The sequence below is a fragment of the Ambystoma mexicanum genome, chromosome 6q (assembly GCF_040938575.1).
Source record: "Ambystoma mexicanum isolate Mex_15411 chromosome 6q, UKY_AmexF1_1, whole genome shotgun sequence".
Taxonomy (NCBI): domain Eukaryota; kingdom Metazoa; phylum Chordata; class Amphibia; order Caudata; family Ambystomatidae; genus Ambystoma; species Ambystoma mexicanum.
The window spans coordinates 973,952,713-973,968,360 of NC_090937.1; the positions used below are offsets into that span (position 1 = coordinate 973,952,713).

The following is a 15,648-nucleotide window of genomic DNA, read 5'->3' on the forward strand; positions in this document are numbered from 1 at the left end:
ATAAATGTACTTTGCCAAATGTACAATCTTGCCATTTGCTTTTAAACCACAGTTTCATATTCCGAATTGTGGCGCTGTATTGTGAGATGATCTAAGACCCTGTGTACAGCAAAGGAACATCGCGTGCCTCAAAACGAACTTTTTGGAACGTGAGCAAATAAAAATGAAAATCGCTGAATATTCTCAAAACATTTGATGTCAAATAAATGTACTTTACCAAATTTACAATCTTGAAGTTTAATTTAAAAGTACAGTTTCATATTCCCGATTGTGGCGCGCTGTGTTGTGTGAGCTCATCTGTGTTGATTTCCGGGTTCTGTGTGGAGTCGCGTAGAAGACGCCTGGGCGCGTTTGCCTACGCAGCTCAGTCACGTCACGGATAGAGGCGGGGAATATGAATGTTTTGATAAAGTCTGTTTCAGGGGCGGGGGATTTGATTTAGTGCCGCAAAAGCAGGTGAGCCAGGGCGATGCGGCAAGTGAGAGGATTATCAGAAAATGGCGGCTGATTTCGAGTGCGTTAATGGACGAAAAGTCGGGTATGGTCCATAGGAAAGTTTTCTACGATCTACCGATTTATGCTTAAAAACACATGGCCGAACCGTAGGGACAATAAAAAAAAAGTCCCGGAACTATCCTTTAAGGATGTGCTGACGTAAGAGTGGAACATTTTGATCATTGGAGGGAATTGATATTATGCTGGACCTGGTGGGGGATTGATCCAGGAATTAACACATTGGGATTACAGGGTCTGAGAAATTCTGAAAGAAATCCTAAAAATAACCCCATGGTAGAAGCACGGAGCCTACTCCATGCCAGACTTAGAGACCCCACTTACATGCCATGTTTAGTACCTTTACAACAGTGGACGACTTAAGTACCTCCAGATCGCTCCTGGATAAGTGTGAAAGCTTGATGGCTGTTTTTCCTGAGTATGCCCTGACACATCTAGTAGGCTTGCTCCGTAGAGACGGACCTTACACGAAAATTTGGTACATACATTTAAGCCCCTATCAGAATCAGGTAACTGAGACACAGGTAATGGATGTGTCCAAGTACTACATGGATCTGAACGCAACCCCGAAATTACCAATGGGAATAGACACTGGCCGGACACCCTTTAGATCATGAGGAAATGGGAGGCTCTTATTCAGTTTCACCTCACCGCGCATAGAACATAAACAGAAGAGTGGCAAGTTTCTTGGGGCAAGACTGCTGCTAACTGGACAAAAAAAAGGGCCATGCAGAAAGACCTCCAGTACACAAAAGACCTTTGGTATAGGACCAAAGTGGCTCCCATAAATACTGTCACTAATCCATCTGACAGCAAGGAAGTCTGCGGGAGTCACAATAGCTTTGGATCCTTCCCATCTATCTTCCAACAATCAGGGCAATTTCATAAAAAGCAGCAGGCTTACTGGCAAGCAGAACCCTGTACAATGTGAATCAATGAACTGACACATATGGAAGCCTGACACCCACAAACCCACCAAACACCGCTGCCAGGCCATTCCGGATGAGCCTAGTGTATAATAAGTGTTATTTTGTTACCATGGCAATGGTACATCTGTTTCAAGAAGACCACATTCCATTCTCTCTTTTCCATATTGGCAATGAATTACCTTATCACCATACTTTATTTTTTTATGATTTATAGTCGGTGGGACTGGATTCGACTTATGATTTCCTACTTTTTCTTCACTCACCTTTTCCCTGTAAGTTGTGAGTGAGCTTGTGGTTACTCATAGGACCTCTTTCAAAGTCTACTAGTCGATTATTAGGGTTGTTTTCTGTGTTTAATTCATCTCTCCATTTCTTTCCATTTGATATACTATTGTCTTTATGAAATATTGGTCCCTGAGTACAGAACTGTTTAATTGCAGGCAGCTTGTGTTACCTTAAATATTGCTCTCCCGAAATTGTGGTGAGTGCATGGGCGCAATCATGTGGTATAAACTCTAAAAACATTACCTTCAAACAATTACAAGATACTTTGTTCTATAAATTTGGCGTTGAAAAATGTGTAAAGTCACGTGTGTCTAAGTGTTTGAGATCTTAGTTCCTGAATTATTGCTCTTAGAGTCGGGATTCACTCCTCGGCCAATTGCCTCTATCAACATGAAGTCCTAAAACTTTGGTAAAGTCACATGTTATAGGTGTGCCTGCATCGTCCGCAAGATTATACTCAATTTTGGTGGAAAAGCTATCTCCTTTGGTTTTGAGACCTATTTAGGTATTAGCAAGGTTTCCTTTTCCCTGGCTGCCACTAGAGCTCTGGGGTTCTTCTGATTATTGTTCAAACCATTGACTGTTACTATTCATATCTCCCCATAATATCCAGGTATAATATTCCACTTTCTGTCATGTATTGCCATGCTTTACGATGGTCCTTTTGGCACAAATGGAGAAACCGCCCTTTATTAAGCTGTTCATTCCAGATGGTCGGCATATGTTGCCTCTCCCAACATGGTGCCCGGAACGTGACGTATGTTTTGCGCTCCCTGGTTTGCCTTTAGACACGAGAATCCAATGTCATTGAGGGGTGCCAGGGCCGTAAGAGTTCTTGCAGCGTTCTTTAAAGGTAGGTGCGGACTATGATGTTTTGCCTCTCAACGCTATGGTGTTGGTATTTTATCTCGGTGCTTTCCTCTTTCTGTGTGTTTGTTCCTTATTCCTCATTTTCCTTACCATTCTGTTCCTCCTGGATTCAATTTACCTTCCACCTGTTTCTGGATTCTGTTTTTCTTCCATATATACACCTATCTACATCCTTGCCGTATTTCACTGGATCCTGCTTGCTGCCACTCATACCTTACCTGCCTCCTTCCATTTCCATTGCACTTTGTGTTGCTGCCAGTCTTGCCATGTCCGCCTCTTTGTCTTTTGTCAATGACTGCTGTTCTCGTTACTTAAGGATTACTGCATTTGCAAGATTTTGGATTACAAACTCATCTCTAGAGTAAGTCTATAGGCCTCATTACAAGTGCTCCGGTCCGGAATTAACGCAGCCGGTATAACCATACTGGCACCATTTTTGCATCTGCCTAATCATGACCTGCGAACCCAGAAATAGCACCACCTCCAACCGCCACGGTGGAGTTAAAGCTCCGGTAAACTCCGTCTGCACGGAAACTCCTCTGTTGCTGCCAATACGAAACACCGTGAGCATCACAACTAGCGCGGACATGGAAACACCGACAACAAAATGGCGGTAAAACCGTGATCACGTTGGCGGTACTGCCGCCACAGCGAACATGACGTTAAACTGTGCCTGGTGTCCTGAATCGGGCCACAGGTGCACCAAATCAGCCCAGCTGGACGGAGGAGGAGGACCAGGACCCCAGGACCCCAGGACCCCATTGTCCAGGACCCCATTGTCCAGCCGGCAATACCATGCATCAGGGCCTCACCCCAGGACACATTATACCGGCTGAACCGTCCAACAATCCTGTACATCACTGGCCTGATATAGGACGACATCAGCAGCCACATAGACACCGCCACCGCCACCCCCCCCACCCCCGTCCTGAAGGTCATGTCTGTACTGCACTTTCTTGACACCGGTACCTATCAACACACAGTCGGTGAGCTGCACGGCCTATCCCAACCCTGTTTCTCAATAATCCTGGTTCAGGTACTGGATGCCCTGTTGCGCCATGTGTCTGAACAGATTGCCCTACCCCATACCCTCCTCCAGATGATTGTCACCAAGTTGGCCTTCCATGCCATAGCAGGCATGCCAAATTGCATAGGTGCAGTCGACTGCACCCACATTGAGCTGAGAGTACCACGTGCAATTGAAATAGTGTTCTGCAATAGGAAACAGTACCACTCACTGAATGTACAGATGGTATGTGATGCGACGCAAGTGATTACACATTGCTACGCACGTTTCCCGGGCTCAACCCATGACTCGATGGTACTGCGGAATTCAACATTGCCACAGTACATGGAACGCTATGCTGGACAAAGCACATGGCTATTGGGTGAGTACAGCTGCCAATGCTCCGGACCTGCGTAAGTGGGGTGTGTGTGTGTGACCAGGGCAATGAGCTACGTGAGTGGGCTGCTGCGACTGCACATGCATCACTCCCCGCCCATCCACTGAATAGACAGCAGAACCCAAACTTCACAAAGCAACACATGACAGGTAGCCACAGTGAGGCCGTACACACCCTGCTGCCTGACACACACAGCCTGAACTCCTGCTGGCACACACACCTGGAGCCACAGCAAACCCCCCCCCCCATAATATGCAACACAGCACTCACAATGCACATGATGGCTGTACATGAGACGTCCTGCATTTACTATATCATCAATGTGGAGTGACCCTGCCATCTGTGCACATCACTGCACAATGCCATACTCACAAGCCACATGCACACCAATGCATTGGTCAATGTCCAGCTGCCAACCCCCACTATGATGGCCATAGAAGATTAACACCCATCTGTGAAAACACTGCATGACACATACGCATGAATGACCAATGACACAAGATTGCACTACATCTGATGAAGACATGATACCACCAACATTGACATGTCTCCCACATCTACATCCCATGTAGGAGATTCCGGATATGCACTCACGCCATGGCTGATGACGCCTGTACAGAGGCCAAGGAACAGGCATGAGGATGCATACAACAGGGCACATGTCCGCACACGTGGCATGATTGAGAGGACATTTGGACTACTGAAGGCCCGGTTCCGCTGTTTAAGCTGATCTGGCGGATCACTGAGCTACAGCCCAGTGAATACTGGTAAAATTATGCTCGTTTGTGCCATGCTGCACAATCTGTGCCTGCGCAGGAACATTCCAATGCCCCCAGATGGAGATGATGAAGATGGGGATGGGATGGCACAACCACCTCCTGGGGGTCCACTAGATGGACAATGAGCACGGGATGCACTGATTCACATTTACTTTTGAGAGACAGCACATCCACACCATTTCAGGGATATGGTGATGCCACTAAATGAATAAAGGGTATTTCTGTGACCAAATTGTAATTGTCCCTACGGGTCGGCCATGTGTTTTCAGGCATGGATCTGTCGTTCGTAGAAAAATTTCATATGGACCTTACCCGACTTTTCGTCCACTAAACAAACGATAAATCAGGCTGCTGTGCGCCGACATTAGGTGATAATCCTATCACTTGCCCCATCGCCCTGGCTGACCTGCTTTTGCGGCAATAAATCATGTCCCCTGCCCCTGAGCCTGACATCAACAAAGCATTCATATTCCCCATCTCTCCCCGTGACGTTACTGGACTGCGTAGCCAAACGCGCCCAGTCGACTTCTACGCGACTTCACACAGAACCCGTAAAAGAACACAGAACATCTCACAACACAGCGCGCCACAATTTGGAATATGAAACTGTGCTTTAAAAGCAAACAGCAAGATTGTACAATATTCAGCGATTCGCATTTGTCTTTGCTCTCGATCCGCAAAAGTTCATCTTGAGTCACGCGCTGTTCCTTTGCGGTACACAGGGTGTTGTTTTACGATGAAAGAAGCACTATGGTCGCACTGATAATCGCAAGGCTGTTCCAACAACGAGGCACTACACCTCCGTAACGGTTGGGATGTTGCTTCTAGCCGCTAGTACCGCGTAAGGGCATATTGGTCCTTGCCGATCGTCCCATAAAATGGTCAGGGTGGTGAAGTTGTTGACATGGAGCTGCACCTGGCAGCTGAAGAACCCGTCGGCCGGGGTCTGGAAATTATGGCATTGGCAGAATGGAAGGATGTACCTGTATTAAAAACATAAATTAGTCTCTCCAGCCGATCTTCATTAAAATTATTCATTTTATTTATTGGGCCTGAAACTATTTGCTAGCGAGGAGAGTGCAACGGAGTATGTTACGTTATTCCCACTAACCCACCCCCTCTCCTCCGCCTTTTTCAGAGCCGCCTGGGCGCTAGGGGAGCACTTCGGCGTTGATAGTGCGCGGTACAAAATGCCACATTGAACTAACAAGTACAACTTAACCGGCCTTTAATGCTACGCTATTGTTAATATATCTCGGTATAAAATCATCTAAAGGGTTACTTACATTAGATTTGCATTTTCCATTGTCTAGGCGTAATGCAGTCCCTAAATACCACTCCGTCTGTGCCAACGATCTTTCTTATAGTGAACAAACATGAAAATCGGTCTTGTTTCTGAAATTTCATACTTATCCTCTCTTACGTTATTGCACCCCTCCTTCAAAAGAAGTCTTTAGGCACGGTGCCTGTCTGTCAAGGTCAAAAAAACAATAGAACCTTATACTGCGAGTCGTGGGCCTCTCCGGCCCGCGAGCAATAAATCGAAGCAGCTGACCTTCACTGTGAACGTGCATACATTCTTACTTTGCAACATTCTGTGTAAAGCCATCCCTGAGAACTTGAATTTTACACTCCATCTTTGTATATTGTCCGCGTGCTTTGCAACCCTAGAGAACCATCAATATGGAAATAATTGTCTATTTATGTAAAAGTGAGATTTATCGTTTGTTTAGTGGACGAAAGGTCGGGTAGGGTCCATAGCAAATTTTACTACGATCGACTGATTAATGTTTAAAAACACATGGCCGACCCGTAGGGACAATAAAAATTTAGGACCGGAAATACCATTTAATTGTACTGCATATGAAATGACAGATGTCCACTCATTATGGTACTTTTCAAAGGTGTTGTATTTTCGATAAACCAGGTAAGAAAGTGCATTGGGTAGGTAAGCTGTACACCCGTGACCACCCACCACCCAAACGTACACACCCCCAACCAGGCCCCAAACGACTAACCCCCTAATGGGCCTCCCCCACCACCCAAACGTACCCACCCCCCTACACCCATGGTGTCCCCAAATGTCATGTTGACTGGCAGCCCCATATGCCACTATTTGCGGGGGCGCTTATGCGATGCCGTGTCCTTGCTGGCGGCTACAGTCACCCGACTAGAAAGACTCCGTGTCCTGGCAGTGGCAGAGCTGGATGGGGTGGTGCTGGCTGAGGTGACTGTCGGTGTGACTGTGGGCAAGCGCCCTTGAAACACCTGCTGGGCTACCAACATTGACTGAGCAATGCTGGATTGCACACTGTTCCCTTCCCTGACATGGCGTGCCAGGGTGACAATGGTGGCCGCAAATCGTCCAATCGACCTGGAGAGCCGCTGCACCGACGTAGCATTGCTCTCACGCTGCAGCCTGGCCTCCTCCCGCTGATGCACGGCCTCCTCACGCTGACTTTCCACCAGCTGCGTCAGGGTGGCCTGTTGTTGCTCAAAGTGCTGCAAGCGTGTACTGAGCTCAGCCATGGAGGGAGTTGGGGAGCGCATGGGGCTGTGCAGTTCTTGGGGGCTGAACTGTAGGCCATGGATGGGTGACACCTCATCCATGTTGTCCCCCTCACCCTGTTGTACTGCTTCGGCCTGCATGGCCGGGGCACTTCCATCACTTGATGCAGCCTCCTCAGCTGTGCAGATGGGCTGCGAATCATCATCCGGGGCTAGGGTGGGTGCCTGCATGGGGATGGTTGCGTATGCTGGTGTGCCTGATGTAGCCGGTGTGCCTGATGTAGCCGGTGTGGCTGATATACCCGGTGTGCGTGATGCAGCCGGTGCTTGTGTGCCGGAGCAGCTACCATCATCCTCCTGGCAGAAGTGCTTAGTTGGGCGCCTGCAGGTGGCCGCTGCGTTGCCTCTTGGCCGTCGCTGTCACTTGTCTAGACTGTGGGGATACAGAGGGCATGCTGTTAGTTGTGTGATGTTACTAGATGTGTCCATCACATGCATCCAACATGATAATCCATTACCACTTGCATGTACACACTTGTGACTATTGATGCACTCAGGTGTTTGTGACTGCTTCCAGTCAGGCACGCACTGTGTGCATTTCCAGGGTTCATGCTTTGGGGATGTGTTACTTGTCATCTGGCCAGTCAGTGGGTCCATTGGGTCACTCCTGTCCTGTTGGAGGGGGGGGCATTGTGAGTGGGTCCATTGGGTCACTCTTGCCCTGTTGGGGGGGGCATTGTGAGTGGGTCCATTGGGTCACTCGTGCCCTGTTGGGGGGAGGGGGCATTGTGAGTGGGTCCATTGGGTCACTCTTGCCCTGTTGGGGGAGGCGGGGCATTGTGAATGGGTCCATTGGGTCACTCTTGCCCTGTTGGGGGGGGGGGGCATTGTGAGTGGGTCCATTGGGTCACTCCTGCCCTGTTGGGGGGGGGGGGGGCATTGTGAGTGGGTCCATTGGGTCACTCCTGCCCTGTTGGGGGGGGGCATTGTGAGTGGGTCCATTGGGTCACTCCTGCCCTGTTGGGGGGGGCATTGTGAGTGGGTCCATTGGGTCACTCCCATTCACACCTATGGATTTGTACTATGTGCACTTACCAGCATGTGCAGGTGGGCTCACTCCTGCCTCTGCCTCTCCTGTGCCTTGGATGCCTTCGAGCCAGCTCTCCTCCCACGGTTGCAACTTGAGAGGGGATGCAGGGCCTCCACCAGTGCCAGTGCTGTGTTGGCAGTGTGCAGTCATGAGGTTGCGCACCCGGAGCCTGAGGTCATCCCACCTCTTACGGCAGTCCTTCACAGAGCGTGTGGTCACACCGACCACTGTGCACTTGCGTGCTGCCTCCGCCCACACCTCCTTGCGCCGTTGCTGAGTAGCGCGCCGCTGATCTGCACTAAAGAGCATTTCCGCATGCTCAACAATGTGGTCCACCAGAACTGTGAGCTCAGCCTCACTAAAGCGCGGCTTTCGCTGTCTGCGTGCTGGTATCCTGGATGCCATTCAATGAGTTGTCAGTCTCAGGGAGGTAATCTGACCTGTGGTGTCTGAGGATGGCAGTGGATTGTGCTTTATATAATGGCCGCCTCTCTATTTCCGTTTTTTTCCCGCGGTCATGCTGTTTCCGCTTCCGGTGTTTCCGTGTCGGCGGGGGCGGACACGGGTTTAGCACCGTTTTCTGTGGCGTAAAGTCCATGTGCATGGGCGTTTACATGACGGCGGTGACTCCGTTTCCGCCTCTGTGTGTTGCGCGCGACCCAAGTGCCGTAATCGGCCCTTCTTTCTGCAACCTTGCGTTCGCGGAAGTGGAGTAACCGTCGTCACGGAATCACCGGATTCCGGCACAGCCAACTCGTAATGAGGCCCTATGTTTTTTTTTTACCCCTTGTGGGTATTTCTCTTTTCCTTTAAGTTCACTCCGGGGGTCACAACGGCTGTTGCACCTAGTGTGGTGTGGCTTCCAGAGAGGATTCCCCTTACCTGCAGGATTCCCCTCTGCGGCACAAGCATAGAACAGAACCCTCTACAAAGTCTTCTCATAAACATCAGGTAAGCACAAACCCTACTATTTACTTCTATTATCTTTTCGTTCTGTCTATGCCACCACTTCTAGGCTGATACCACAAAACGTTTTATCTCTTTCTCGTATTTCACACCTGCTATTCACAAGACTATCTCATCCTGCATCCTTGCCAACTAGTCCTAGATGTCTAAACCATTTCCTTTATCTTAACTCTTCCAAGACCGAACTTCACTTCTTTGCTGCTTCCTCTGTTCCTCCTCTTCTCCCTCCTGTGTTCATTTCTTTCACTCCAAATTCTCTACCTATTTCAGGCTGCACACGCAATCTTGGAAAATACATTGAATATTCCCTTATCTTTTCTGTTCACATTTCTGAAGTTTCTCGTTCGTGTCGATTTCATCTTTTCAACCTAGATCGTTTCTCTCTTTTTCTGCTACCAAACTACTTGATTCCGCTCTTGTTTTTTCTCGCTCCTTCAACTGTTCCACTGTTCTTCCATCTTTTCGTCTTGTTCCTCTCCATCTACAACTCCTCCATCTACCTTCTCTTCTCTCTCCTATCTCAGCAATCTACTTCTCCTGCTCTAGCATCACTTCACTGGCCTCCCTTTTACTCCAACTTGCCCTTCAACTTCCTATAATAACATATATAATTCCTATGTATTGTCTTTAAATCCCTTCACAATCTTGCTCTTCCATATCTTTCTTCACTCATACATTTCTACTCTCCCTGGCTTCACTCCGAATCTCAATTTCTCCTCACTGTCCCTCGTCCTCCCTGTGCCTCTTCTTGTTTTCGCTCTTTTTTTTTTATACTTCCACCTCTTCATTGGAACGCGGTTCCTCTTTCTCTATGTTCTCTCTCGTCCTACTCCTTGTTTCGCTCTCATCTCAAGGAATACCTTCTTTCATTAATATTTAGTTATTCTTTCTTTTAAGCTTTGTCATGATCATTTTGTTTGTACCGTAATGACTTTGTGAAGCGCTTTGGCATAAAGCACTATAAACATGCAAATGAAATACAAAAAAAGAAATAATCTTGTACCTGCAATCTTCATCTATACTAGATCCCATGCACCATCTGTGAAACCCTTTGCACAACGCTGTGTAACTGAGGTGTCTGCAGTTATCCACAGTGTAATGCTATAATGATTTGGGGGGGGGGAAGGAACGTGTGCAAAGGCGTTTTCTTTGTATTTATGGAACGGCTTGTGGATCACAATGTAGACTCTCCATGACTAGCATGCAGTAGCAAGTGTCACATTTCTGGTAGACGACCAGTGTCCAGGACTGAATTGGCCGGGAAAAGGTGAATGCAGGAAAAAGGCAAGAAGATAGTGGAGGAAGTGATATCTCGACCCTCCAAGCCATACCGGTTTGGCAGCTGGACAAGACTGGATGATCATTGTCGCTTATGTGCGTAAAATGTAGTGTTATCACATCCTAGATATATGTACCCGTCTATAGTAGGGAAATAGACACTGAACCTCCTAGCCAGGCGGTGAATATATACTTTACCTGTCTGCTACTTTCTTTGGAATGAAAAATGCCTTTAGAAATGGGTACACCTGATACAACCTGACAAAGGTTGGTTCCAATTGAACATCCCTTGTGCCAATTCGGTTGTAGTGCAAATAATATGAAGCTGGAATGCAAGTGACAGAAGCTATAAAATACTGCAAACACACTGGTAAAACATGAGCACTTGGAATTCACAAAATTCATTTTGACATCTGGGTTTGGAAGACACATTTGAAGACATGTTTGCAAACCATTCCATTGTTTATTTTCTGTTGTTGTAAACATTGAGTGATAATTACAGCCAACCTGAGTAGAACCCCAAACAGCCATACCACAAGAGGTAAGTACAGGTCATAGAGGGAGTTTGGAAAGGAGTGGCATATGCAGTCTTCATAACACCAGGGGAGCCCGAAAATAAAAATGACTGGGTAGGTGGACCATGCAAAGAGCCCTTCCAATGCAATGCGCTTCAATGGGAATTTACCAATTTTAATCGCACTCCCATTTCAGAGTGTCCACAACATTGCCCAACTGTCCTACTAATAGAAAAGGGTGTTCAAGCATGCTTTGGGTCTCCTGCTTTCTCAGGGCCCCAGGGAACGGGGTACCGTCACAGAAGATATAGTGCACTGGTACTCTATTTAATACAGCTGTCTGAATCTTGCCTCTCTTACAGCATTGCAGAATCCTGTGAGCCCAGAAGCAGCTGGAATGTAGCACCCCAGTGCTATATAAAACACCAAAACAATCGAGCAAACCTCATCTGCCCACTAGGCATAAGCACCATTTCTGGGTGGCAGTACCTTGAGCTGAAAAAAGGCTTCATCCTACTGGAACTCATGTAGAGGTCTGCTGAATGTTAATATGAGTGTTGTCTGATATGAATGTTGGACACCACGTATATACAGATATATTACCATAGAGCCGCTGGTGGAATGACAACAAGTGGTCCACCGAAGCCTAACAAAATTATAAGAGTGCTAAATGATGTGCTTGAAAGGAAGAAAGGCAAAACACTGGGCAAAGTAACACTGGCTTTATGCATCTTCTTCGTTTAGATTTGTCCTCCACTCGTGCAAATCTTGCCTCTGATATCAAGCGGCATTCACAGCACGAGCAGAGAAGGGATACGAGTCTATGGAGAGGAGAAACATGTTGTAGTAATTGCCTCGTCTCTCCTAATAGGGCAGGGGTCAGAAGCAGATCACAGACTCTCTCTACAAGTAGCGGCATCAATTCGGTATGGAGATGAGGGCAAAAGAGGACAAATGTGGCTTCGAAATGCGGGAGCGACGCCTCGTCGCTGGTGAGGGAAGGAGCTGGAAAGCAGCTCCAACTAGAGAGTGTGCTCTCTTCGTGAGGGATATGTTGTGCATTGTTTTCTTTCCAGGGATCAAGCCGAGTTATTGGCCCTGGTTAGAGTAGGAGCACACCATTTTGTGGTTTCGTTTTTGAAGAAGGCGGCGGTAGATTTAACTGAGTACATATGCAGTGAGTCAGACAGTTATTTACAAGGCATGTGATTGGACAGGATCGAAATGCGTCGAGAAGATGGCTAAAGGAGTCCATGTATAGTGGCAAGAGCAGAGGGGGATTACTAGCGCTGAGGAGCTTTTCGGAAATCGATGATGGACTTGATGAGATAGCCATAGAGAGCGGTTTAAATAGAATAACCTTATGGTTTGAGCAGACTAAGTACAGTACAGTGACTACATTTGAGAAACAGGGGGCAGCTATCGCTAAGTTCAGGTGTGGTTATGCCGAGGATTAGGGATAGCAATATGCTTCAGCAGCCACCTGCAGAACTGAAGTGTAACAAGGTGATCTAATGGAGCTGAGCTCAAGAATCAAGGTGGGGTGCAGCTGGAGAGACATTTTAAAGATATGCAAGCCCTGCTTTACAGTGCACCATGGGCACCGCGTTAAGGATATAGAATTCCATTCTATTCTACACTGACAGCCAAAGCAGAGATGTTGGGACCTGTTGAACATGGAATTTGTCTTTTGCTTATCGGCTGTTCTTGTCGCTCGTTTTTCAGACAACTGGATCTTCCACAGTGAAAATTACATTATATGAGACACAAAGGTGCTGGGCTCTGACGTGTAGATAATAGCTACGTGTGCTATGTGTGTAAAGGTGAGGTAAGCATATTTTACACCATTATGAGTTTGAGGTTTGCCTTTTTCAATGCACTGGCCATTGCAAGCTGCAGAGCGAGATTGCAGGCAATGATGATCCCAAGGTTTGTTGATGGCTGCGCTGGAGCTGAAGTAGATTCAAGAATGACGTACAGGTGGAAAGGACTGTCAGGGTGACTACCATTACCAGCATTGATGATTACAGCTTTTGAACTGCTCAATACCAGGTGATTGGTTTGAATCCTGCGGGAGCTGTTTGTCAGGCAGTCAAATGTCTGCACCCTGAATTTCCTACTCAGGGGCCCGGTCTTGATTGTCACTTTTTAACTGGAAAAAAAGTTGGTTATCAACAAAGGTAATGAAGCTGCTAAATGATGACGTCACTTAATGGCTACTTAAAAACGTGGACTAAGATCAGGGACGGGGTTAATGCCGATGTCCTCTCTAATGCCCCAGTGGTTGTGGAAGAGATACAAATGCCCTTATTCCCCAAAAGCAAGTTAAGAATCATCTCTCAATGCCCAAATGGCAGACTTTCATCTAGGAGAGATACTAAAGCTTACTGTATGAAATGCTCCAGACAGTTGCAGCAGTGTAAGTACTGTTGGCTGCCCCTGATCGCAAACCTCAGTTTAAGACTGATGCAAAAGTGTGTTGGCCTTGATGGAAGTAAATAGTTGTTGAGTAACATATTTCTGCAGGAGCCTGTTCATGAATATGGTTGAATATAGACCTGTACTTGTATACATTTGCTGAGTGGGGCTTTCCTTTTCATTCTCAAGAGAAAGAGCCAGCAAGGCACGTTCAAGTAGAGGAAAGCCTGAGACTTGCTTGAAAGAGTCTTGGTTGATATGTAAACCTTAACAAAAACCACTTTGGGAAAGACCCATAATGTGCCTGATTCCAAATTATAGTTTTAAGTTAAATATGTTTCCCGACTAAACGTTTCATGAATAAAAGGAAATGATAATTCATCATGTTTTTGAGTTTTGCTAGTGGAGCACAGATGGGATATTGTCTTATAGTATTAGACAAAATATGTTACGCTGTAAACCTCTTCCTGGTCCCTAGGCCTAATGAATAGTATTTTCTGCTCCAAAGGCCAAACGTAAACGTTAAATAGGATTGTAATATGGATTCTGCTTGCCCAATTCCTGGATCTGTAGGTCAGATCCGCTAAGATATTGAGGCATTTTTTATTTGTAACAACACTTCATGAAGACAAAGTATTATAAAAAGTATGATTTCAGCTGACACCTGGAATACTTGACATACGTGTCAGTGGAGTGATTAAGTGTGTACCCACGTTTTTGCATAACCCTCTAGTAAACATATGTTTGGCTGATTACACTCTGGGTGCTGTGCTGTGCATGGAGTCTGCTGTATATGGGCGCCCAAGCATTGGTGCACAGTCTAAACTGAAGGCGTCAGTGGTCGATCTTTGAGGTTTGATTTGAGCATAAGCAAGTTTTCCATTGGTCAAAAGTGGCCTAAGTTTTTGTCCACTTGTTCATTTTCATCCACCTCATCCTCACTGCTAGTGTCATCTTCTCCAAATAAATCTCCTCCAATAGTTCCAAGGTTTATTTTGTCTTTGGATGCCAACTTCAAGGTGATGAGAGCAGGACTATCACTCATTCCAACGAGCATTGTCTTTCTGTCTGCTGCCAGAGAAAGGCAGCATATCTTGCTGTCCGGTGTGAAGATTGATATGAATGTGCCAGCATCCAGGTCCCACAGGCTGACCTCATCTATAAATAAAAAGGAATAGTTATGGGGGCCCATTAGGGAGCTAATTGAAAAATCTATATACTGTATAGTGACATGCATACATTACATTCTAAAATATATAATCTGAATACTGAGACACATACATTGTACACTGAGATGTATATGCTGTATATTGAGATAGATACATACATTACATACATTTTGCAGTGAAATATATTCGCTGTTCACTGAGATCTCTACACTGGATACTAGGATGCATGTACTGAAAAATTGAAATATATACATTATATATTGAAACACACACCCACCCATGTATATTTAATAAGTACAACGTAATGATGTTACATTTTGCATACTGTTTTGATTGTGATCTATATGCTCATTAAATGTGTCCGATCTACATAGAACTTAGAACTGATAACCTCATCTCAACAGTGGAAGTAGTGGTCCACCATTTGCAAGCTGAGGTTTAATTTAACATGCTTTGGTAGAAGCCTACATATTAAGTGGAGCTAAGAACCAGAAAATACATGTATCCCTACAGGTTTCAGAATGTAATGCAGATGTTCCTGTGCTTCACCTCTTTATCTTACTAATTCTAATCCAATGTTCCCCGTTTCGTTCCATCCTGTATTGCTATCACTGTGTTCCCTGTTACCTTTTTCATGTAATCTACTACACTATATTAGGGGTGTGTGAAAATCGGGGACTTTGCTAACGCACACTTTGTGAAATTATGTACAAAACTTCAATAGGTGGGCAAAGAGTACATTAAGCAAAGCTTTTGGAATTGGGAGTGTGACGAATCACTGGATGTTGCCACTTCTCCCCGAGGGGGAGCCCTTTCCCATGAGGCCAGGGAGTGAGGCCACTACCTGTTAGTCCCCCTCTGGGTGGTATAATGCAGGAGGATCTGATGGCGAGGGACACCCCCCTAGAGTGAAAGACAGCCATCT

General features: G+C 46.3%; 1 protein-coding gene across 1 annotated transcript in view; it reads right to left on the reverse strand.

Moving 5' to 3' along the window:
* Positions 1–11,064: 11,064 nt before the first annotated feature.
* LOC138516394 (uncharacterized) overlaps positions 11,065–15,648 on the reverse strand; it is a 746,393-nt gene continuing 741,809 nt past the window's right edge. Inside the window, exon 32 of the mRNA XM_069631475.1 lies at positions 11,065–14,712. Within this exon, the coding sequence (XP_069487576.1) occupies positions 14,441–14,712 (272 nt within the window). The 3' untranslated portion in view covers positions 11,065–14,440. The remainder of the gene's footprint in view (positions 14,713–15,648) is intronic.